The sequence below is a fragment of the Mus musculus genome, chromosome 8, assembly GCF_000001635.26.
Source record: "Mus musculus strain C57BL/6J chromosome 8, GRCm38.p6 C57BL/6J".
NCBI classification, from domain to species: Eukaryota; Metazoa; Chordata; class Mammalia; order Rodentia; family Muridae; genus Mus; species Mus musculus.
The window spans coordinates 74,993,231-75,019,282 of record NC_000074.6 but is presented as its reverse complement, the minus strand read 5'-3'; the positions used below and the strand labels follow the sequence as shown (position 1 = coordinate 75,019,282).

At 43.4% G+C, this 26,052-nt stretch overlaps 1 protein-coding gene across 5 annotated transcripts in view; it reads right to left on the bottom strand.

The window, feature by feature from the left end:
- Positions 1 to 25,633, bottom strand: part of Hmgxb4 (HMG box domain containing 4) — a 38,329-nt gene extending 12,696 nt beyond the window's left edge. The window contains exons 1-6 of one of the 5 annotated variants that reach the window (NM_001316753.1): positions 25,534 to 25,633; positions 20,345 to 20,448; positions 19,575 to 19,723; positions 19,392 to 19,470; positions 19,170 to 19,284; positions 17,699 to 18,633 (exon numbers count right to left, since the gene is read on the bottom strand). In NM_001316753.1, the coding sequence (NP_001303682.1) occupies positions 17,699 to 18,565 (867 nt within the window). In that variant the 5' untranslated portion in view covers positions 18,566 to 18,633; positions 19,170 to 19,284; positions 19,392 to 19,470; ... (1 more) ...; positions 20,345 to 20,448; positions 25,534 to 25,633. Of the gene's footprint in view, positions 1 to 2,876; positions 3,062 to 17,698; positions 18,634 to 19,169; positions 19,285 to 19,391; positions 19,471 to 19,574; positions 19,724 to 20,344; positions 20,449 to 25,533 lie in introns of those variants that run through there. The other 4 variants (NM_178017.2, XM_006531364.2, XM_006531362.4 and 1 more) reach the window with 4 other exon arrangements.
- Between the last annotated feature and the right edge of the window lie 419 nt (positions 25,634 to 26,052).

The window sequence follows — 26,052 nt, the reverse complement described above, 5'->3', positions numbered from 1 at the left end:
CCTTGCCTCAAAGCCACTTAGAGCTTAACAACTTTATGAAGTACCTTCATAATCAATCATAATTTTTGGTCAACGTCCAAAGTCACATGTACTGAATTCCCCTGTTATAGAGGAATTTGTTCATTTTAATAGTAAACAAACTGGTATTTACCAAAGAATTATACTGGGTAATGGTGTAGTAGAATGAGTTTGAATCTCAGACCTTTCTGGAAGAACATCAACTGTAGGGAACACGTGGAACTTTGCCTTTAAAGGCCCACCACCTCTTACCCAGCTATGCTACATGGTTGATCTTGAGTAAGCACACAAAACCTGACAGCTTTTCTTACATGTTGTAAGTTTAAACCAGGGTGGGTGATTCACATCTATAATCCCAGGACTCAGCAGACTGAGGGCCGATTGCAGAGCTCCCCAGGACCTAGGTGAACCTTTCACATATGAAAGCAGACCTGGCCTCTAGGTTCTCTCAGCATTCCTCAGTCCCTACCTGGTACACCCTACCCCCAACCCTGAACTTTTCAGTGCAGGGAGTGGCTACCCTTTCCCCAGAGGCTCTTCCCTAGATAATCCACATCTTTTGGGCTCTCCCTCGATCACTCTATTCTTCACCTCCCTCCCTCCCTTTCTTTCTCCGCATAAGCACCCTTTCTCCCCCACCCCCATGGTGACTTCCCTGGCCTCTGTCCTGGGCCAGTGAACTCACCCAAAAACAGCTTCCTAAAAAAACCTGCCTACAAATTGTTTGGTTTCTGACTCAGGGTATGCATATTTTACATACCAAAGCAGACCTGGCCTCCGGGTTCTCCCAGCGTCCCACATTCCCTACTTTGCATGCCCTTCCCCCCCAACCCTGAACTTTTCAGCCCAGGGACTGGGTTGCACTCCCCCAGAGGCTCCTCCCTATAGAATCCAGACATTTTGGTTTCTCTCCCCTCCCCCTTCTCTTATCTCTCCACTTTCTCTCTCCTTCCCCCACCCCATCTTTCCCCATGGTGACTCCCTTGGCCTTGGGGCCAATGAACTTGCCTGCCTGAGAGCAGCTTCCCAAGAAACTTGCCTTTACTATAATCTAATCTGGTTTAAATTGGTTCATTTCACCAAAAGCAGAGAAATAACCTATCACATATAATCTAATCTGGTTTGAAATGGTCCATTTTACTGTCATAGAAACAACCTATCAATAAGATAGGTTATTAGACACAATAATGCTGAATTTGAAGGACAGTGGTAGCACACGCCTTTGATTCCAGCACTGCGGAGGCAGAAGCCGGTGGGTCTCCAAGTTGAGGTCTACAGAGTGACAGGCAGAGCTACACAGAAAAACCCTGTCTTTCACACCAAAACAACAACTGGCAGAATCTGGAGACTTAACAGGATGTAAACAAACCAAACACCAGGTTCACAAATGGCTTCGTGTTCCCGAGTTTTAGTTTCTTTAAATAAAATGTAGACGTTTGAGGTGATAGCCCAATGGAAGAGCACTGGCCTAGCATGCAAAGGTATCTTGTACTATACCATAACTTGAAGGTGGGGTTAGTCAAATGTTCCACATTCAGAAAGTGCTCACTTGAAGAATTTCAAGATGTCTTCCAAGACTGCTTCCTGGTATGCATGTCTTGTATCTGTCCTTTTGTGAACAAAGTGCTAAATAAGAAGGGTACTGGCTCCTGTATATTTTATTACAGGGCAGAGACTTTTGCATACATAATTAAGCTGCATCTAAGTCAATCAAAAGGAAAGTTTTCCTAAATAAGGCCTGCTTTCTCAGGTGAGCCCTTAAAACACTCTGAAGGCAGAGGCAAGCAGATCTCTGTAAGTTCCAGCCAGGCCAGTCAGAGCTACATAGTGAGACTTGGTCTCAAAACCACAAAACAAAAACAAAAGAAGACAAACCTACCAAGTTATTTAGTAGCTTTGACAAACTGAATCAAAGTTTGTATACTGAGGTAAAAGACCCAGAAGAACCATCACGGTACTAAAAGAGTACCCAAGGGGCATCACTTACCACACAGTAACTGACTGGCACAAGAACAGAGAGCCCAGAAATACAGCAATGCATGCACTGAAATGACCTTTGACAAAGGAGCAAAGGGACCACAACAGAGAAGAGACCCTATTTACGTGGAACAACTAGATAGTCACAAGGTGGGGGAAAAGTCATCACTACAGCAAAAAGACTTTGACACGGACTTTATACCCTTCGAGATACTTGTCTCAAAATAGGCATACATAAAAAACTGAAGGGGCCAGCAAGATGGCTAGGGGTGGGGGTAAAAGTACTGCCAAACCCGAGGACCTGAGTTTGATCTTGGGGCCCATATGATGGGAAGAAAGAACCAATTCCTGCAAGTTGTCCTCACACATACACACCCCACAAACAAATGCAACATGTACCCCCCAACAAAAAACATCTATAGAACTAAAAATTAACACGGCAGAAAATCTCCACGACCTGGAGTATTTTAGGTAAGATACCAAAGGCTTAAACCCAAGCAGAAAGAACTTATAAGTGGGATTTCCTTAAAGTAAAAATTAATCTGGGTACAGGTGGTACATGCCTGAATTTAAACTTGTGCAGCAAAGGCAGAAAGATCAGTTCAAGGCCAGCTTCAGCTTTTAAGAGACTCATTGGCTCTGCAAATGGTACTGTTAGAAGAATGAGCCCACAGACAGGAAAAGCACTTGTGTAAGACCTACCCGATGAGGTACTGTTACCCACAGTGCACAAGGAATCCCTAAAAATAAACAAGAAAATAATATAAACTGGGCCAAAAGCTAAAAGACACCTTCCCAGGAAAGATAAGCTGACAGTAAACAAACACAGATGAAAAAATTCATGTCCTTAGAGAAGAAGCACATATTAAACACTGAGATACCATTCAGACAACTGGCCACGAACGCAGCTCCAAGGAGGTGGAAGACAGTAGCTCTCAGCTGGTGGATGTTTGAAATAATCTTTCCAGGTTCCGTAGAAGTGCCCAGACAACTTCAGGTAACCAGTCCTTTAGTAACACTGGCTACCTACAAAGGAGGAAGCTGGTACAAAAGAGCCAAGAACAAAGGAGATGCCTTTACAGACGTGAGGGGAGGAGGTCTCTAAACTCAGAGGGAGGGGTATGTTTAGCATAATAGTAAATTACTGGATAAGAGTTTTCTATTGCCCCACCCTGCCTAGTGGCTGCTGTGTGTGTGCTAAGACTTTAGCTGATTAGGGAGGGTACTAGATGGATATAAGCAGTGACAGACCTCCTCTCACAGAGGCATCAAAGTACACTGGGGAATGTAGAATGGGGTAGCCATTTTGAAGACAGTCAAGTTCTTATAAACTAAATACACTTCATTATACAGTCCTTCATGCCTCTTGGTATTTACACACTGGAGCTGAGAACATCTCTCCACATAAATTAGACATATGGATGTGTATGGAAGCTCGATTTTGCACAACTGCACAAGCTTGAGAGCAGCCCGGGCAGCCTGCAGTTGGTGAACAAATGAACTGTGGTTTAATCAGACAACAGAGCACTACTTAGAGGACAGAGGACTTTTGCCTGGAAAATGCCACCTACAAATGATTCTAATTATGTGGCATTCTTAAAAAGTCAAAATATGGGGGCTGGAAAGATGGCTCAGTAGTTAAGAGCAATGACTGCTCTTCCAGAAGTCTTGAGTTCAATTTCCAGCAACCATATGGTGGCTCACAACCATCTGATGCCCTCTTCTGGTGTGTCTGAAGAGAGCAATGGTATACTCATATACATGAAATAAATAAAATTTTTTTAGAAAGAAAGAAAGAAAGAAAGAAAGAAAGAAAGAAAGAAAGAAAGAAAGAAAGAAAGAAAGAGAAGGCAAAAAGGGAAAAAAAAACTTAAAAAAGGTCAAAATATGGAGCAAAAAAAAAAAAGGGTGAGGTGAACAGGTGAAGAATTGAGGTTTTTTAGGGTAGCTTAAAGTACCTTGTGATACTACAGTAAGAGATAGAGCATTCTCATGACAACACTGAGTGCAAACCTATCTATGCTACAGACTTGGAGAGACAAGACATGTCAGTCTGAGTTTGGGTTCATCAGCTGTAACAGGTACATAGTGGGGTGTTGATAGTGGAGGAGGCCAAGTGTGAGACAGAGACAAGGAATATATGGTAAATGTCTGCATTTTCTTTTCTTCTCAATCTTACTGTGACTCAAAAAAAAAAAAAAAAAAAAAAAAAAAAAAAGGCTTTGGCAGGCCTGGAACTCGAAATAATCCACTTTCCTCTGTCTCCAGAGGTCTGGTGCACCACAGGCTTTGCTTAAAACTTAAAAAAATTTTGCTTGGGCTGGTGAGCTGGCTCAGTGGTTAAGAGCGCCGACTGCTCTTCCAAAGGTCCTGAGTTCAAATCCCAGCAACCACATGGTGGCTCACAACCATCCGTAACGAAATCTGATGCTTTCTTCTGGAGTGTCTGAAGACACACTACAGTGTACTTACATATAATAAATAAATAAAAAGATTTATTTTAAAAATTTTTGCTCTACAAAAATAGTTTAAAAGTTTCTTCCCAGGTATGGTGATTGCTTACTTAGAAGGCCCAAGCACAAGTATTGCTAGTTCAAGGCCAGCCAAAGCTACACAGGTAAACTATCTAAGAGTAAAACAAAAACAACAAAACAAAACAAAACAAAACACCCTCCACAAAACCATGGCAAAATATCAGATGTAAAAGAATAACATTAAAATGTAATGTTGAAGAAAAAAATAGAAGTCCTAAGGATTCTTCAGCTACAGGAAACTGAAAGCCAACTAGAATGAGCCTCAGATAAGAATGCCATCAGCTGACCATTCAACTTGAGTCTCTGAGGTCTGAAGTACAGGACTCAGGCTTACACTCTACAAAACTGGGTTGAACTCATGGCTGCTGTTTTAACCCACTAAATTATGATGCAGAAGTAATTGAACAGTTCTCTTCATTTCCTCTGTATATTTAAAAATAGCAGCTGTGGCATCCAGGCAGCTGATACAAACTGTTCTAAACGTAGAAGTCCCCACCCATCCACCACCCCACCACTACCCCCCATTTAGAAAATTTCATTTAAATAGTAATGGTCCCTTGGGAGGTGTTAGATCCAGTCCTAAGCATTTGGGAGACAAAGGCAGGAAGCTTTGATTCTAAGAGTTTAGACCAATCGATCTAGTACTGAGTTCCAGGCCAGCCATGACTGTCTCAAAAGTACATATATAAACATTCTCTGGGAGCCCTCTGGCCCGTCTGACCAGGGAAACAGGTAAGATAATTTTATACATCTTCCCATCCCTCAGGTCTTTCACATTCAGTCCCCAGTCTCATTCTCAGCTCTCCAGGAGACCACTGTTGCAGCCCCTGCCCCCATTGCTAGTGGATCCTACAGATCTTCTCCTCCTAACCTCCCTCTTCCCACCCAGTTGTTTTATTCCAGCCTCCAACTCCAGCAGGTCCTCCTTGGGAATCCACAAGCCACTCTAGGGAAACAAGTAGGCTAATTGCAGATGTCACCTTTTCCTCCATTCTTCCAAGCCCAGCACCCCAGGCTCATCCTTAGCTGTGCAGTAGAGCTCCTGCTGTGGCCGGTCCTCACTCAGCCCCTTTCCCAGGTGACTAAGCAGATCCTGAAGGAGCATGCTGCTTTCCTTCTACCGGTAGATGCCCCCCACCCCTCCCCATTCCTAATTGTCAGCTCCCAATACCCAAAAACTTTTTAGATGGAACACCCAGTGGCCACACCTACCAGGACCCTAGAAGAATTTCCTCCCAGGCAACACACAGCCAGTACACTCTCTTAAGAACCAGAGAGGAAACAGAAACCAAGGCACCCCCTCCCCAAAACAAGACCTAGAATATCAAGAATACAAGACCCCCAATATCAGCACCTAGAATTACAATCTTCCCAAACCCAGATGCTAGCATAAAAACACAGTAACTAAGTCAGGACTATCTAAATTAACAAAATCAGAAATAAAAGGGGGACATAACAACAGACACTGAGAAGATCTACAGAATCAGAAGGACATACTTTAAAAACATGCACTCCATACCTAACTGGAAAATCTAACACAAATGAATTATTTTGTTGATATATACCACCTAACAAAATTAAATCAAGGTCAGAAAATCAATTTAAATAAACATATAACCAATCCTTAGTGAAATAGAAGCAGTCGTTAAAAGTCTCTCAACTGCTGGTTGTGGTGATCTTTAATCCCAGCACGTGGGAGGCAAAGGTGGGCCCCTTTGACTTCAAGACCAGTCTGGTCTACAAAGAAAGATCCAGGAGAGCTTGGGCTGTTCCACAGAGAAACTGTTTCACAAAACAAAACAATTCTCCCAACCAAAAAAGCCCAGGGCCAGGTGGTTTTAGCCAATATAAAAGATATTGGAAGTTCCATATAAACAAATTGGAAAGACAAAAGCCACATGATCATATCATAGATGCAGAAAAGGCCTTTAACAAAATCTACTACCCCATTCATGATAAAAATCCTGGAGAGATTAGGGAGATAGGGGATGTACCTCAAAATAATAAAGGCAGTTTACTGCAAGTCTATAACCAACTGAAATTAAGAAAAACTCAAAACAATTCCACTAATATCAGGAACAAGACAAGGCTGTCCACTTTCTCCAAATCTATTCAAGCTATTAAAGTTTTCTACGGCAATAAGACAATCTAATAAGATCAAAGGAAATATATTGGAAAGGAAGAAATCAAAGTATCTTTATTAGCAGATGATATGATAGTATACATAAGTGACCCTAAAAATCCCACTGGGATCGACTAGTGAGATTTAAAAATTTTTCAGCAATGCGGCTAGATACAAGATTAACTGAAATTATTAACCCTCCTAATACAGAGTAGTAAAAATGGCAAATAGACTGAGAAAGAAATCAGGAAAGCGATACCGTTCACAATAGCTACAAATAATATAAAATATGTTGGGGTAACTAACCATGGGAGTGAAAGACTTGTATGATAAATCTTCAATTCTTTGAAGAAAGAAAATGAAGATATCAAAAAATGGAAGATCTCCCATACTCATTTGTTGATAGGATTAATATTGTAAAAATGGCTATCCTACCAAAAGCAATTTACACATTTAATGTAACCCCCATCAAAATTCCAACACATTCTTCACAGATCTCTAAAGGCCAATTTTCAGCTTCATATGAAAATGCACGCACACGCACACACACACGAAAACACACAGAATAGGTAGAACAATACTGAATAATAAAAGAACCGACAGGCATCACTATGCCCAATTTTGAGTTGTACTACAAAGCTGTAGGAGATAAAGAACAGTATGGTATTGGCACAATGGAATCAAATTGAAGAAAGACCCAGACATTAATCCTTGGATACCTGATTTCTGATAGAGTCCAGAAATACAAACTGGAAAAAGATAGCATCTTCAACAAATAATGCTGGTCAAACTGGCAGCTGCATGTAGAAGAATCCAACGGATTATACTTATCACTCTGCACAAAACTCCAAATCCACCAAAGACCTCAACATAAAGCCAGGTAGACTGAACCTGATAAAGTGGGGAATAGCCTTGTATACACTGGTATTGAAGAAGACTTTCTGAACAGAAAGCACAAACACTAAAGTCGGCAATTATTAATAAGTGGGACCTCATGAGACTTGAGAGCTTCCATATGGGAAGGGTATCATCACTCTGACAGAAAGGCAGCATCCAAAAGTGGGAAAAGATTTTTATCAACTACACCACATCCAATAGAAGGCAAATACCCAAAATACATAAAGAACTAAAAAACAAATCAAGAAACCAAATAATCCAAGTTAAAAAATGGAATACAGATCTAAACAAGAATTCTCAATACAAATGGCTGAAAAACACTTAAAAAAATGTTCAATCAACATCCGTAGCCATCAGAAAATGCAAATCAAAACTACTCTTAGATTTCATCTTATACCTGTCAGAATGGCTAAGATCAATAAAACAGTTCATGCTAGTGATGATGGTGGAGTAAGGGGAACACTCATACATGGCTGGTGCCAGTGCAGACTTGTACAGCCACTATGGAAATACGTGCTGTGGTTCTTCAGGAAGAAAGGAATAGATCTACCTCAAGCTTCAGCAATATACCCAAAGGACGTTTCATCCTACCATGGAGGTACTTGTTGAACCATGTTCATTGCTAATAGCCAGAAATTGGAAACAATCTAGATGACCCTCAACAAAAGAATCAATAAAGAAAATATAGTACAGTGGAGTATTACTCAGCCACTAAAGAAAATGGCATCATGAAAATCACAGGTAAGAGGATGAAAATAGAAAAACCAAATCATCTTGAGTGAGGTGATCCAGACCCACAAAGACAAATATGGTGTGGATTCACTTATGAGGGTATTACTGTCAAGTCCATAATAAGCAAGCTATCACAGAACCACACAAGTTAGAGATCTGAGGTATAGACAGATCTCTCATTGGGAAAGGGAAATAGAATAAATAGTTATGAGTGGGAGCTGGAATGAGAGGCTCAGATGAAGAAAGAGGGGTCTGAGGGAGGGAATGCAGTGAGAGACATCTAAAATTCAGGGGGCCGGGCGTGGTGGCGCATGCCTTTAATCCCAGCACTCGGGAGGCAGAGGCAGACGGAATTCTGAGTTTGAGGCCAGCCTGGTCTACAGAGTGAGTTCCAGGACAGCCAGGGCTACACAGAGAAACCCTGTCTTGAAAAACCAAAAAATCAGCATGTAATATGTGAAAGAAATATTTTCAATAAAAAGAAAAAAGGAGCAAGCAAGCATACAAAAAGTAAATAAACAAACAAAAATAAAAATAAATAATAGCTGGGCAGTGGCGGCTCACACCTTTAATCCCAGCACTCGGGAGGCAGAGGCAGGTGGATTTCTGAGTTCGAGGCCAGCCTGGTCTACAGAGTGAGTTCCAGGACAGCCAGGGCCACACAGAGAAACCCTGTCTCGAAAAACCAATACACAAACAAACAAGGTCTGAGCTAGCAAAATGGCTAAGCAGTTTAAGGTGCCTGCTGTCAAGCCTGATGACACGCAGTTCATGGTGCCCATGCTGTAGAACCATGTAGGGGCTTGTGGCACTACATGACACACATGTAGCAGCATGTACACCAACATACATGCTAAGCAACAAGCAAAGAGTAAAGGTCCCGTGTCTTAGCATCTTTCTAGGGACCTAGTCCCATCTAGAGATGTTACAGAGGAGCGCTGGGAGCTGGGGCTTCTTTATTTACTCAGCAACGGGTTTATAGCCCTGACTTAGGCAAAGATTTATTTTGTTCTAAATTATGTGTGCATGTGTGTGCCTGTGTGTGTGTGTGTGTTCAAGCAAGCATGCATACAAGCGCATGCATGTATGGGAAGCTCTGTGAAGGACAGAGTGTCTTCTCTCCTGGGGTTGGAGTTACAGACACTTCTGGGAGTGGAATTCGAGTCCTCTGCAGTGGTGAATGATCTTACCTGCTGAGCTGCTCTCTAGCCTCATTCCTAAACACATCTTAACTATGACACTTCTTTTCAAATGCTTTCATAGGGACCACGATAGAACAGCACCCTCCCCAGGCTGTATGGTACACTTACACATGTGATATCATGATATATAGGGTTGGGGAGAAGAGTCTCATGACACCTCACCTGTCACTCATTCTACCTAAGAATCTATACATTTGAGTAAGTGTGACAGGGGGCTTAAATTTATAAATCTGCCTTTCCTAGATAGTTCCTATATGTCACTTTCACTATCAAAGTAGCATTCTGGGGGCTGGTGAGATGGCTCAGTGGGTAAGAGCACCCGACTGCTCTTCCAAAGGTCCGGAGTTCAAATCCCAGCAACCACATGGTGGGCTCACAACCATCTGTAACAAGATCTGACGCCCTCTTCTGGAGTGTCTGAAGACAGCTACAGTGTACTTACATAGAATAAATAAATAAATCTTTAAAAAAAAAAACAAAGTAGCATTCTGATGTTGTTTTTTTAAAATAAGGGATTATACAACATAATCCTTTTTTTAAAAAATATAATTGCGGGGAGGTGGGGCTGGAGAGATAGCTAGGCATTAAAAACACTGGCTGCTCTGCCAGAGGTCCCTGATTAGGTTCCTAGCACCTCTATGGAAGCTCACAACTATCTAGAACTCCAGTTCCAGGGTGTCTGATACCCTAATTCTGGCCCTTGCAGATGGCAGGGATCCAAGTGGTATACTTGCATGGCAGGAAACCACCCATACACATAAAGTAATTAAAAACAAAATAAAACTATGGTTCCTGAGCCTATGCCAATGATATGATATGGGAGTAGAGAGAAAAACCGGGCTCCACCAGGAGATACTCTGTCGGGAGGGATCTGTTCCTCTTCAAAGTGAAGCCTTCCCACAGCTTGTGCTGACCTTGGAGTCTACTCACTGTATAAGAAGAACACCCAATCTGTGGATCTAGAGTTCAGATTTCAAAGTGAAGGGTTGAACATTTTCTATAGCACAGGCAATTAGAACTGCAGGAAAGGAGGATGATATTCACGCAAACAAAATCACTGCAATGAGATCCAAATACAAAGGCAGGCAATCCTCGCAAAAGTTGCTAACAAAGCAAGCTTTAAGAGGGGGCCAACAAATTAGAGCTGGATACAGGGCCTGGATCCATAAAATGGTAACAGTGTCAAAACTTGGAATACTAAATTACCAAAAACAAAGTACTTATAACAAGTAGATTCACTAAATGTGCTTAGATACAATGTTACCGGCAGAAGTGGTTACCACTTTTGATGAAGAAAATGATAATAGGATGTATAAAAAAACCCAACTTGTTAAAGACCTTACTAAGCAATCCTGTTGAACTTTTTTGGATCAGGGAACCAAAAGGACAATGAAAATCACTCTTTAGGATGGTAATTTAAGATGTAGTATGAATCTTAAAATTGGGAGTTTGAAGAGTAGCTCAGGGGTAGGGTACTTGCCAAGCAAGTGAGATACAAGGGTTCAACTTCTAGCACACACTCACATACACATGTACACACGTGCATACACACGTGTGCACATGGACAGCATACACAAATGCAGAGTTGGCTTTCTTCTGTTAGGAAGGAAAGTTAGGAGTCAAATCCTTTCAGTTTCCCTAAAGTAAAAGATGTAGACAGTGTCTCTAATATGAAAGCTGTTGACACTGACTGTTGTGGATTTGGTTTATTGTTTACATTATGTTAAGGGGGTTCCCAAATTACATAGGATTCACATGTCTGCATGCAAGACTCTGTGGGTCCCTGCCCCTAGTGGCCTGCCCCTAGTTGACTCTAGTTGGTAAATAAAGTTGCTGGCAGCCAATGGGTAGGCAGAGAGACAGAGGCCTGACTTTAGATTTCCCGGGTAAGGGAACCGAGGGAAGAAGGAGGTTTTAAAACTGTAGAAAGCCGGGCGTGGTGGCACACGCCTTTAATCATAGCACTCGGAGTCAGAGGCAGGCGGATTTCTGAGTTCAAGGCCAGCCTGGTCTACAGAGTGAGTTCCAGGACAGCCAAGGCTATACAGAGAAACCCTGTCTCGAAAAAACAAACAAACAAAAAACAAAACAAAAAACGCAGAAGGATTAGGCCCAAGAGCTGGAGACATGAGAGCATACAACCATGTAAGAACCCGGGTAGAGAGGCCTCAAGAGCGTACCCCACCCCACCTTGGGTCTAGAGTAGCAAAGATTGAATAGAGATTTCAGGAGTATTGGAGGGGGAGCATTAGCAGTGTTTGGGAGTGGCTCAGTCACTGTGCTTTTTAAGGCATATTAAATATAAGGCTATGTGTGTGTGTGTGTGTGTGTGTGTGTGTGTGTGTGTGTGTGTGTGTGTGTGTGTTTCTTTTGGAAATCTGGTATACATTAGGTGGGCGGTGAGGACGCTGCACCACCTATGGTTGAACGATGGAAGTAGCGTTAATAATACAACAACTGACTAGAAAGGAAATACCAGTTGAATCTATTTCAGCTTTGCTGAGCAGAGGTAAATTTTATGCTGGAAAGAAGAGACTGAGAGCCAGAGTACTAGACTGGGACCAGCAGGGTAGCTTGTGAACACTGGAAAGCAGGCGCCACACAGGAATCTGCTGCTTGTCTGACCTCACTTGACTAAGATTTCGAATTCACTGAAGGGAAAGGAAGACTACAGGAGGCTAGTTAGGTCTTCACACTAAGGCTTTGGTCCAACTCTTTTAGTACTTTCAACTTTCTAGACCTGAAACCTGGGAGAGCAGACACTGTCTTACTCCTCTGTCCTTGGCATCTGGCAAGTGCCTGGCTCTATATAGTGCTGAACACAACTGAATGTATTAATTGACTACATTCAATGAACAGCAGAGTCTGAGCAGTACATGGCAGAGGCCAGAGTGCAGTGAGCACCACTATCCCACGTGAGTCTCCCCATCCTTCTGTAACTGAGGACTAGGTGCCAGGTCTACTTTAACTATGTAGGAATAGGAGAGGGTCCTAGGACCTCCCATTCCTTCTGCAGACCAGGACTCTCTCATGAATTCCTGTGACCTCCTGGAAATATTATAACACCTACTTTTTTGCTTCTCAGCAACCCTACTTCCTTTCAATCCATACCTCGCTCCCCTCCAAACAATCCATGGCAGACCTTGGTTCCCTCTAAAGCAAGCAAGGTATCAGATATATAAAAGCAGACCCATGGGAACAAGTTGTCTCAGCAGGTCTGACACCTAGAGTTCCGTACCCATGGTGGAAGGAGAGAACCAGTTCCTGAAAGTCGTATTCTGACTCCACATGTGTGCCATGGTACATGCATCCCCACACATACATATGTGTTATACACATGTGTGCCATGGCACATGCACCCCCCATACACATATGTATTACACACATGTGTGCCATGGCACATGCACCCCCACATACATATGTGTTACACACATGTGTGCCATGGCACATGCATCCCCACATACATATGTGTTACACATATGTGTGCCATGGCACATGCATCCCCTCACATACATATGTGTTACATATGATCTTTAAAAGTCTCTGTGCTTAGTCTGTGAAATGAGTGCCTAAAGTTTTTTTCTTTTTCTTTTTTCCCAAGACAGGGTTTCTCTGTATAGTCCTGGCTGTCCTGGAACTCACTCTGTAGACCAGGCTGGCCTTGAACTCAGAGATCTGCCTGCCTCTGTCTCCCAAGTGCTGGGATTAAAGGCGTGCGCCACCACTGCCCAGTGTGTCTAAAGTTTTAAAAGCTGTTTTCATGTAGATTTTAGTTTTTGCAACTCTTTATACTTTGGGTCTTAAATTAAAAACATTACACTCCTCAATAGAACATATATAACAGCAGGATGCTCAAGTGCCCACACTGAAAGTATGGTTATATAACTAAGTATGGCCTCAAATTTGTGCTCTTCTTGCTTCAGACTAAATACCGGGATTACACACATGTGCCACCGTGATAGGTCTGATATTTCGTTTTCGTGGAAATTAGAAAATACTTTGTTTTGTCAAATATGAACTATGAAACATAGTGGTGCTTGCTTTTGAAGGTTGACATGGAGGACCATAAATTCAAGGCCAGCTTAGGTTATAGATTAAAACCAACCAAACAAACAAACAAATAAAACAAAACAAAAAAACAAAGATTGGGGATGTAAGTCAGTGGTAGGATGTTTGTCTAATTTGCACAAGGCTTTGAGTTTTTTGTTCCCTAGCACAAGAAAACAACAGAATGCAACATTAAAACTTGTAGTCTCCCCTCCCCCAGCCTGCTTGCTCAGGGGTGGAGCTTCCTGCTCATTCGTTCTGCCACACCCACTGCTAGAACCTGCGGAGCCACACACGTGCACCTTTCTACTGGACCAGAGATTATTCGGCGGGAGTCGGGTCCCCTCCCCCTTCCTTTATAACTAGTGTCACAACAATAAAATTGGAGCTTTGATCAGAATGAATTTGTCTTAGCTCCGTTTCTTCTTTCGCCCCGTCTAGATTTCTCTCTTACAGCTCGAGTGGCCTTCTCAGTCGAACCGTTCATGTTGCGAGCTGCTGGCGGCTGGAACAAAAACTAACATGGAGGCGGGTGTGGTGGCGCATGCCTTTAATCCCAGCACTCGGGAGGCAGAGGCAGGAGGATTTCTGAGTTCAAGGCCAGCCTGGTCTACAAAGTGAGTTCCAGGACAGCCAGGGCTGCACAGAGAAACCCTGTCTCAAAAAAAACACACACACAAAAAAAACAACCCAGAAACAAAACCAAAAACAAACAAACAAACAAACAAAACCCTAACATGGTGCTCAGTAGCCAGGTATAAACGCTTTATGTGTAAGTGGAAAGATTTAGGTACAGAGAGTTAAAGGATCTGTGCTGAAGTCTGGCTCCACACTGCTTCCCAGCTTCTTACTTTTGTGAAGTGAAGTACTGATCAATTATGATTGATGACTGATAGATAAAATGCCTTGGGAAGCCTGACACAGGCAAGAACTCAACAGATACTAATTCTTACAATTTATTCTTGTTATTCAGCCTTGGTTTAGCTAGAAGGAGAACTTATACAGCATTGTCCTAGGTCTAACTGTATCATCAAGTTTACTTTTTCAGTAAATCAACAAGCAATGCCTAAGCAACCCTTTACACATACACACACACACACACACAAATAAATAAATGACTAAAATAAAAGCTTTTAAAAGGAAAACTTCTATCCCAGTGGTGGGATTAATTTTAAGTGAAAATCAAGATATTATTATATAATGTGTCTATTTCATAGAAAGCAGGTCTCAAAGTCAGCCATAATTTCCCTTCTTCCCTCTGGTATACAAGTACGAAACAGGCTCATGGCACCTCTTCTTTCCCATTCATACATTTTTCTTACTGCACATATACCATTTAGTTTTACTCCAGTTTCAACTAGTCTCCCAAATTCTGGGTTATATAGATCACTCCCCGACTAGGTGATGATTTTAACAACTACCATTTATTGAAAGCTACCTAAAGCAAAAACAAAATTCCCAAAGGTTCCTAGTTCTCTTGTAAGTATCTTTCACAGTGCTAGGGACTGAACCTGAAGTTTTGGGAATGAAACATGTGACACTTACTTATTTTGATTTTTATCACAAAAATCCCAGAAAACCCATGTTTACAGACACCAGCAGGAATTCAGGAGCTGCTGAGACTGGAAATGGCCTTGAGAGAGTAGTTCCTAAGGCACCTAAAAGTTGTCAGGGATGGCTGCTTCCCTTTAAAACATCTAACACGCAGCAGTGGCTGAGGCAGGCCCTAAGTGAGTTTACATGCATTTAATCCTCAGCAGCCCTAGGCTGAATACTGTTACTCTGGGCAAGTTATAAAAGTTGTCTAACATAGCAGGGCGGTGGTGGTGCATGCCTTTAATCCCAGCACTCGGGAGGCAGAGGCAGGCGGATTTCTGAGTTCAAGGCCAGCCTGGTCTACAGAGTGAGTTCCAGGACAACCAGAGCTACACAGAGAAACCCTGTCTAGAAAAAAAAAAAAAAAACCCCAAACCCCCAAAAAAAAAAAACACCCCCCCCCCAAATAAGTGAACGTTCAACTCAAGTTAATAAATACCCAAGTTGAAGCTGGCCATGATGGTGCACACATGTAATCCCAGCACTCTTGAGGGAGAGGTAGAAGTACCATCTGAAGTGCAAGGCCAGCGAAGGATAAACGACCAGTTCCCATCTTAAAATCCCAACCCCAAACCAAAAACAAAAAAGCAAAATGTCAACTGAGAACTCTATTTTTTTTTTTTTTTTTTTTTTTTTTTTTTGGTTTTTTGAGACAGGTTTTCTCTGTGTAGCCCTGGTTGTCCTGGAACTCACTTTGTAGACCAGGCTGGCCATGAACTCAGAATTCCGCCAGCCTCTGTCTCTCAAGTGCTGGGATTAAAGGCATGCGCAAGCACTGCCTGGCTAAAAATTTATTTCTTTATTATACTTATTATATGTAAGTACACTGTAGCTGTCTTCAGACACTTCAGAAGAGGGCATCACATCTCATTACAGATGGTTGTGAGCCACCATGTGGTTGTTCGGATTTGAAATCAGGACCTTTGGAAGAGCAGTCAGTACTCTTAACCGCTGAGCCATCTCTGCAGCCTACTACTCCTATCATAAGCAGGGCTAATAATAGACTCACAGAGTATTCACCTGGATTTCATGAAATAATTTGTAAATGAACAAATGAAAACCTGCTATATCCAAATGTTGTCTGTGCTTATAATGACTCTTGTATCCAACGTATAGCTTTTATACCCATACCCAGGCACTTTTTTTTTTTTTTTTTTTTGGTTTTTCGGTTTTTTGAGATAGGGTTTCTCTGTGTAGCCCTGGCTGTCCTGGAACTCACTCTGTAGACCAGGCTGGCCTCGAACTCAGAAATCTGCCTGCCTCTGCCTCCCGAGTGCTGGGATTAAAGGCGTGCGCCACCATGCCCAGCTTCACATCTGCCTTTTCTCTCTCTCTCTCTTTTTAAAACAGAGTCTTACTTTGTAGCAGATGCTGGGCATAAATTGTAACTCCCCTACCTCAGTTTCCTAGAGCCTGGGGTTCCAGGCTTATACTACGATGGTACTGACATTCTAAATATAGTTGGTTATCATTTTTCTTAGTAGCTTTTCTTTCAGATTTTATATATTTTACTTTGTAAAAATATAAACAAAGGAAGAGAATGGAATGGTTGGTTTTAGGCAACAAAATTATTTGTATTTTCTATTGTTGAGGGAAAAAATTATACATTTTTCCTTTAAGGCTCTAGTAGTTCATTCATGGAATACATTTATAGTATATTCAATTGATTTATTTCTGAGTTTATACATTTCTTTTTTCTTTTTTTCTTGGAGTCTTACCTACACTGGTTTTGAACTTTTCTTCTTCCTGCCTCAGCCTCTGAAGTGTTGGGAGTGTCATGAATGGGCCACTACCCCAGCTCTGAGTTTGTAAATTTCCCATGAAAATAGGTATCAATTTGGTAACAAAATCAGACTGTCTTTACCTGACCCTAAAATACATCTGTTGGAGCCCTTCTCAGGTGGTGAGGTGACTGATCTCTCACAACCATCTCTCCAATGGACAAGGAGCTCTCTAAGGTCAAGAACTGGGTCTTTGGGTTGGAATGACGCTCAGCTATTAAGAACACAGGCTGCTCTTACAGAGAACACAGGGTCAGTTCCCAATATCCACATGGCTGCTCACAACCATGGGTAATCTCAGTTCCAGAGGGCTGAGGCTTTCTTCTGACACGCACGAGTCAGACACATCAAAGTACATATAAATGAAAAAGAACTGTCCCCGGTTGATCTTTGCAGCTCATCACATAGTAAGCACTCAAACACTGATAGGGCAATTAGACACAAGAAGAAGATGAAGGACTGTCTTAACCCACACCAGTCAAGACAAAGACGTGAGCTCATTTTATTTACTTGATCAGTTAGTTACTACTAGTTTAGAAAATCTCCTCCAAGATGACCCAAAAGGGACCTTTCCTATGATGTCTAAGAATCATGGTGTTCTTAATCCTTTGATCAACAGGCTAGGAGAACAGCTCAATTAAGAGAAGCCAGGAATGATTAGACTGCCATCCCTTTTCCCTAGGCAAATCTGGCCACTGGTAATACTTTATGCCCTGTGCTATCCCATCAGCTCAATGGTGGCAAGAACAGGTTCCTCAGAAAGGTCTTGTTTCATCAAGACCTTCTCCTTACCTTTTCTCCCCTCTCTCTGTCTCTGTCTTTGTCTTCCCTTTTCTTTTTCTTCTCCCCGTGTCCATCTGTGTGTAGAGCAGGAAGTGGCAGGGTGGGGACACTGGAGGCAGGGCCAGGTATCAGCCCGTGCTCCCGAGCAGTACCGTGCTCTCTGGCAGAGCTTCTCTTGGTCCGGGAGTGCCGCTTCTCCTTGTGTCTGTCTTTGTCCTTCTTCTTTTTGCTCTTTTTTGACTTCTTCTTCTTCTTGATCTCCCTGTAAGAGTCATCTATCACCAGCTCCCCGGCCTCCAGCTCCCCAGCTGAGGACGATTCGGACTCTACTAGAATTGGGTCAAGCCCTGTGATGTCGAGATTGGCACTGTGGGGTTCTGGAAGCTGGGAGACGTCAGACCCACAGCCTTCTGGGCCAGGAGAGGAGTGTGAGTCTGAGGATGACTTGTGCTTCTTCCGGGCCGTTTTCAGGAGGCTCTGTAGCTCGTGCCCTAGGAGTAAAGCACCTTGCTCGTCCCGAGCTAGTTTCTTCGAGGGCTTCTTCAGCGAAGCTTGTTGGGCAGGGTACTGAAAAGCCTCCTCTTCCACTGAGCTGCTTCCCTTCTCCTTTGGTGAGAGAATGAGTTTCATCTTTAAGCCATCTGGCTCACGAAGAGTCAGTGTCTCTGTGTTCACATAGAGTGGCTTCATCTTTTTGGATTTGTGGGCATTGCTGTCATCCAGGGAGAGCTCTCCACTGCTGCCATTGCCCTTCTTCTTGTGGTGCTCCTTCCTGCTCTCTGGATGGCTTGAAGAGCTGGAGGATTTCTCCCCTGCCTTCTTAGAGGACTTGGCACCCGCTGCCAGTGGGGAGGTGATAGCTTTCAACAGGTCCATTGCTGTGTCCGGAGACTGTGGGCTAGACTTCTTCTTTTTCTTCTGTGATGATTCCAAAGTCGAAATGTCTAGAAATAACCAAGAAGTACTGTCAATAGGACAGGAAGTAACTTGTAGCAAGTGCCCCCTCTCACCAAAACCCAACTGCCATGAGGAAAAGGCTAACAGGAGTGATTCTGAGGGGAGACACTTTGGCTCCTAACATTCAGAGAGAACCCCCATGTACTTCTTGCCTTAGTAGATTCAGCCTTTGGCCCTGCAGACCATTCTTGCCCCTAGAGCTGATTCTCTTCCCTGAGTCTTCACAAGAGACAGAGAACATATTTAGGATAGAGCTGTGAGATTAAGGGTAGTTCCAATCTAGATTAGACTGCAGACAGAGTGTCACTGGTTCTTGTGCTGAGGACAAACTCATTCTAGTGAGGTTAGTCTCGTCAGCTACACATAGAGCATAGCTAAGAAAACAGGTTTTGTGAGTAGATATATGCTGGCTGAGAAATGCCCCACAGATATGTAGAGGGCCCAAGGGCTGCATCTGGCAAAGGGATGCTAAGTAGCAATGGCACAGATAAGTGGATGGTTGGGGGGAGAAGGAACCTGGTACCTTGTGTATCACAAATGAAGACTGTTCTTCTATGCTGAATCCTCCAAAATACCAGCCCTCCACCTCTCTCCTCCTTCACACTGGTTTATCGGCACTCAGAACAAGAACCACTGTCCTGTTAAATAGGCCACTGAGTCAGCAATATCTGGGATCCCTTCCCCTACCCCGACTCCAAGAACCAGAGATGTGCAGACCCCACCTGCAGCCCACTCCCTCGCTTACCTCCATAGTAGTAATCGTCAGGGGAGTGCTTCCTCTTCTTCTTGTGTGTGTCCGTCCCCAAGAAGAACAAATCACTGTCCTGTGGTTAAAGAGGGAGAAGAATTGGCGAGTAATAAGATGGCGAGGGGACGGTTTGGAGCCATTCTTCTGGGATCCCGGCTTTGACAGACATCTGGAACTGACCTTTGACTTCTTCTTGGAAGAGCTCCTGACCTGCGCGGCGACTTCTTCCTCTTCCCTTAAGAAGTCTTTGTAAGACCGCTTCTTTTCTCGTTGGCTTCGGCCAGCTGCAAGTCCTATGTCCTCAAAGCTGTGATCACCATCAAAGCAATCTGGGAAGCACAGGTTCATTTAGGGACGGAAATGACAAAAGTGCACAACAACCAAAGGCCAACAGCCCCATCTCCAAGTTACAGTTACGTCTCAGTGCGTCCACTGAAATGCAGGGCTAAACCCAGAGGGCCAAGACGACTTCTGACGACCTGGCTGCAAACACAAGACTCAAACCTGAAAACACAATGCTTCCATGCTATCCAAATGCCCAGTGTGCGTCCTCAGACATGGTTTCTTAGCAGTGATCTGGCAGGTAGATACAGACTTGCGAGGGAAGGCTGCAAAGGGTAAGGATTCGTGTGCTGAGCTGCTCTGTGGGAGTCCAGTGTAAGATTCCCAGTCCCAGACTCCTGCACACTGGAGCTGGCAAGGACTACGAGTGCTGTGGGGATCACCCCCAAAAACTAAGACTCTTATTTCAGACTCTTGTGTAGGAACCCCTGTTCTGGTTTTCATGTCCATGGGCTCAGTCTGGGGATGATGTGGAGGCTGTGTCTCACACAGTCCTCTGGAGCATCACTTGGTCTAGGCTGTGTGCCCAGTCTTGGTCTCTACATCCATGGACTGCAGGGATGGAAGAGGTTATGCCCTTTGGAATGCTTCTGAGTAAGGGGTCATACCTTCTTTCTTCATGGAGTCATCATAAGCCATGGTGGTCCTGCAGGGCCTTTGAGAATGTGTTGTGTCACTGTGTCCAGGCTCCTTCCCGTCTACAGGACCAGGTCTGAGAAACAAACAAGGAAAACCTTCCTGTAATGTGAACTCACTGTGGAGAAGCAACCTTCCAGGTGGGAATTCCAAGCAATCCAAGGGCTGACTGGAACACAGGAGTGTCTTGTCAGCTCCTCCCTCTGTGCATACACTCGAGTTGAACTTGCAGGGAGGATGCTAAGCTTAACTGGAGTTAATTCGTGTCTTAAAGTTGACATTTGAAGAAATTTAAGATTAAATTAAAAAAAAAAAAACTTCCAAAATTAATGAGAATTTCTGGAATGCTAACAGGACTAATAACACTGAGACAGGGTAGAAACTGACATTAAGTCAGAGGCCGGGTTCAATCATAGTCACAGGATATACAGATAAAGCCAGATGCAGAGGAGGACAGAGTACACCAATAGTGGAAGACCACAAAGTCCTACTGATGAGTCTGCTGAGCTTGTAAGTTAAACAGCACACACACAGATACTAATAATTTAAAGCTTTTCATTCTATTGGGCTTTATGAATTTATTTAAATTAACCACTAATACGGGCATACTTCTCAAATGTGTTGGCTATATGGAAATTTCCAACACTAACAAGCCCTTTTTAAAGGATAGTAAGAAAGAAATATTTATCCACTGGTGATAAAATTTATAATTTTAAGGTTTTTAAAAATTAATTTAGAAGTACTCTAATTTAAAAGTTCTAAGTATTGGGTTTTGTCTTTTGAGACAGGGTCTCCTTACATAACCCTGGCTGGCCTAAAACTCACTTTATAGACCAGAGAGCTCTAGAGTTTACAGAAATCTACCTACAGCTGCCTCCTGAACACTGGAATTAAAGAAATGTTCATCACCTTACATAGTTCTAAATATTTTATTGTTTAAAGCAGTGGCTCTCGATCTGTAGGTCAGGCAATCCCTTTGGAGGCAGGGGTGTCAAACAATCCTTTCACAGGGGTTGCCCAAGACCATCAGAAAACGCAGATATTCAGTCGTAACAGTAGCAAAATTACAGTTATAAAGGAGCAACCAAAATAGTTTTATAGTTGGGTGTCACTGCCACATGAGCAACTGCATTAAAGGGCGTCATAGCATTAGGAAGGCTGAGAACCACTGATTTAAAGCTTTTGTAGCATTCAAGTTCAAATGTCTGGATTGACTTTGAAGGTGATAAAGTTATAAATTGCACTCTAAAGTAAATCCTTAAAGCACCTTAAGGACAGAAAATATTTGCATAGTTTTTCTTTTTTGAGACAAGGTCTTACTATGTAGCAGCTCTGACTGGCCTAGAACTCACTGCTTTGCAGGATATCTGAAATAACTAATTTGAAAATGTTCTCATTCAGTCAAGTGCTTAGAAGTTAATCTAATTGGTAATTTAATTTAACCTTCACTATAATAAATGACTTTAGGATGACTGAAGGTCAGTTCTGTAACATTATTCCGCCCTTCAGATAGGTGTGGAGAAAACAGAAGCACAGAGTTTGTGGGAAAGAAAACACGAGCTGATTAACGGGAAATTTTCATGACTTAATGGTTAAGAGTTTTAATTTAGTGAGGCTTGCTGGTGAATACCCTTAGTCCCAGCACACAGGAGTCAGCATGTCAGGGGCATGTGGTTCTCTGTAAATCTCAGGCCAGTCTGCTCTACATGAGTTCCAGGCCAGCCAGGGCTCCCAAGTGAGACCCTGTCTCAAAACAAAACAACAAATGTTTCTTTAAAAGCCACATAAATACAATGCACAGGTAGGCCAAAGTTGACAATACAAAGAAAAGCACTGTTATGATTTTCAAAGTCTGAGAATTACAAAATGTGAAATGAAGGAATTTGTTCAAGGTAAGGGAAGCTGGAGGGAAGTAAATCTACATGAAGCCAATTGTTTAAAGAGCTGGCATGCTGGTTGCTCACAGGGCTTTTCTCATGAAATGAAGAAAATGTAGGGTCAGGCCTCATGTAAGAATGTAAGGTGACAAGATATACATGGCCATTTTTTCCTGTTTTAGTGTTTAATTACTACACTTTCTTAAATAGAAACTGTTCTTCACTTCCAACCCCTCGATATTAACTTAAAAGGGAGTGAAGGTGGGCCACTGAAAATGATATGCACTCATTTAAAGACAACAATTTTGCCAAGTGGCACACACCTTTAATTCCAGCACTTGGAAGGCATCGACAAGTGGCTATCTTGTGAATTCAAGGCCAGCCTGATCTACATAATGAATTCCAGGGCTAGAGAGAATCTCTCAAACAAAACAATGGCAATATTCTCACTAGTTCAAAAATGATGAGTTTATTAGAAAGCCATACAGGTGATCTTGGCTTTCACAAGCTGACACTAAGTAAAATAACTTTAGATTGAAGTTTCAGGCTTTTCGTACCTGATGAATTTTGGCATAGAATTCCTGAGAAATAATGCCCCGCTCCTCCCCAGTCCAACCACATCCTTATTTAGTCTCATAATACATCCATCAGTCACTGGTCAAACACCAATACACTTTTAAACATAAGTAATGGCAGGCCAGAGACTCATAAACAGCTTTCCCCCTTGAGAACATTACAAGTAATATAAGATACAATTAGGCAATGTCTTATTGGGTTGGAAGCCAGCTGAACTTTTTACTAGGTGTGAAAAGTTATTTCTTGACTGCTGTGAAAAATTAGTACATTTTAAAAAGGTTTGGAAACATAAAATTAGGGAATGCTCCTGAAGGCAGGTCAACACAGACGTGCTGGCTTTCTGTATTAGGACTACGCCTGCTACTACCAGAACTTTCTTAAAATAAAGACCAGGGACTGGTGAGATGTCTCAGTGGTTAAGAGCACTGATTCCTCTTCTGAAGGTCCTGAGTTCAAATCCCAGCAACCACATGGTGGCTCACAACCATCCATAATGAGATCTGACACCCTCTTCTGGTGTGTCTGAAGACAGCTACAGTGTACTTACATATAATAAATAAATCTTAAAAACAAACAAACAAACAAACAAACAAACAAAGACTAGATGCTTGTAGGAAAAGTGAGTGAACCCTGAACACAAGTCCAATATGTAGGGCAGCCCAGAACCTGAGAAATACTATGGAATATTCCCAGGATGGGCAGACTGATGGGCCCTAAATGGTGGCTGCCTCACAAGAAAAAGACAGTACCAGGGAGGGGGAAAAGGTCTCAAGCAGCAGTGTGAAAGAAAGCAGAGTTCAGGAGCATTCATACAAGATTAGATGAACACTATGTCTCAAATTAAATTGAGGGCTCAGGGGTAGAAAGTAAATTGGGAGAGTTAATGAAGATCAAAAATTTAGGTTTGATTTTCACATCAGAAAACAACTACATCAAATGTTAGCAAACACAAAACAGGTGCTAAAACCCATTCTCTTGAATTCCATAATTTTGGAGTTTACAAAATTCTATGCTGTCAACTTCTTGGGGCAGGATAATCTTACAGTTAGTGTTTGTCTTAGTGTGCAAAAACATGACAGCATAGAAAAGCTCATTCATTGTTTAATACTGTTTATGCCATTATAGATAGCGAATGCTTAGAAAACGTGAACACCGTGGCTCGGCTCTTCCAAGGCTTTTCTTCAGGGTATAAGAAAGGAGAAGCAGGCTGTTAATTCCACTTGAAAATAAAACTTCAGCACAGGCTTTTGGGATAACAAGTAATTATGAAAAAAGTTAAAATCTTCAAAGGTAGAATTTTGTTATTTTGGAAATTCAAAGCGTTAACTATAAAAAAAGTTTCAGAAACTAAGTTTTTGGAGGTAATCTCAGTTCCAGCAATCGCTAATCGTTATCATCATCCCAGAACAGATCGGAGAATTGAAAAAGAAAGAAAATCCACCCAGTAAACTGGGCAAGGAAGGTCTGTCTCCTCCAGACGGGAGTTTCCTCCAAGGCTGTTTTTAGGAACTTAGATTGCCAGTCCATGCAGTCAAAGGAAGAAACACATCCAGCTGTTGGCAGATTCTGATATTTTGTTGCTACTTCTAGGATAGCACAGGTGAATTCTTACTTCAGTGGGTTTCCTTCCTTCTTGGATCTGTTGGAGTTCTTGCCACACCCTTTTCCAAGGACCCACCTATGCAGCACTCCAGCCCCTGCCAGCTTCGCAACTTGCAGAGATCTCCATAGCCAGAAAGGCGCACTGAATCTTCTCACTGCAATGCTAACTGGAACCACGACCACTGCACAGATTGGCTGATAACATACTCGGTTCCACGAGTTCAGCGATCCAAATTTTGACAAGCCATAATCAACAGGCTTTACTTTGGATGCAGTTTTTAAAAATGTATTTTGCTACGAGGGTATAGAATCAGCCAGTACTGGAAACAAGGGTGGGGTGGGTGGGTGGTAGACATATCTTGTCTGCTATATGATATAAACTAAAGTGAACCTACAAGTAGTGGTTGTGGAGGGGGAAATGGGCCTGTATGGAGATGACTCCAATTAAGAAGGCATGTTCAAACTGAGTCGCACGCAAAGAACACACACAATACGAGATCGTTTATCCATACAGTCCCCAAGACCACCGTTCCCGGGGTCCCCGCTGTGATAACCTCGGCAGGTCTGCTGCAACCGCTAGTTCAACAAAGCTCTGCGCAGCGCAGGAAGCTCCGGGCATCCTCTCCCGCTCGCCGCTCACCGCGCGCCCAGCCCTCCCGCCCGCCGGCCCGGGACCTCTCTTCCTGACAGCCCCAGGTAGCCCGCGCCCCGGCTCCCATGCCGCGCTCCGCCCGACCCGTGTTCCCACGTCCCGTCGGCCTCCGGCGCCCCGGAGCGCCCAGACAGCGGCGCAGGGGGAGGGGCGGCGCGGGCCGCGGGTCCCTGGGGCGGCCGCACGCCCCCTCCCGGCCCCGCAGCTTTCCCGCCTTCCCCGTTTGAACAGCTCCCGCCGCCTTCCTCCTGCGGCCCGCTCGAGCCCCTTCCCCGGGGCGGCTGCAGCCGCTACTCCAGTTCCCGGCTTGGCCCCCGAGCTAGGCCGCGGCGGGCCTGAAGCGCCTCCCGGACGGTGTCGGGGGGCCGGAGCGGTGGGCGGAGGCCGGGCGGGGCCGTTGCCGCCCCGGGGTGGGGGTCCGGACGGGTCTGGTGGGGGCTCCGCTCGCCGCTACCTTCACTCGGCTCGCTCGGATCCCGCCTCAGCGCCGCCGACGGCCGCCATCTTGGAGAAGGAGAGAAAAGCGCGAGCAACAAGGGCGCCTCAGTCGAGCCCAGAGCGCAGACTCCTACTGCAGCGGGGCTACCGCGCCGGCGAAAGAGCGTCGAGCGCATCGAATAAACCTGCTTGTTGAGCGCGGTCGCGGTACCGTTTGAGAATACACTCCTCCGTTGCAGGTTTAGTCTAGAAATCTCTTCTCGGTCTAAACAAATAATTTCAAAAGTCTCCTGTTTATTCTTCAATAAAAATATCTTTCTGTAAAGAAATTGCGAATAAAAAATATCAGGCAATTAGATTAATGTAGCCAAACACCTGCCCCAACCCAAAGTCTTTACAGCTCCGTAAACTTCTATGCAATTAGAACAGTCGTTCTGAAGCAATGGAGCTTGGCTTTGGATTTTATACGTTCACTGTCAGTTACAATTTTATGTACTTATCTACCACGTGCTTATACAAACCTCGAAAATTTCAT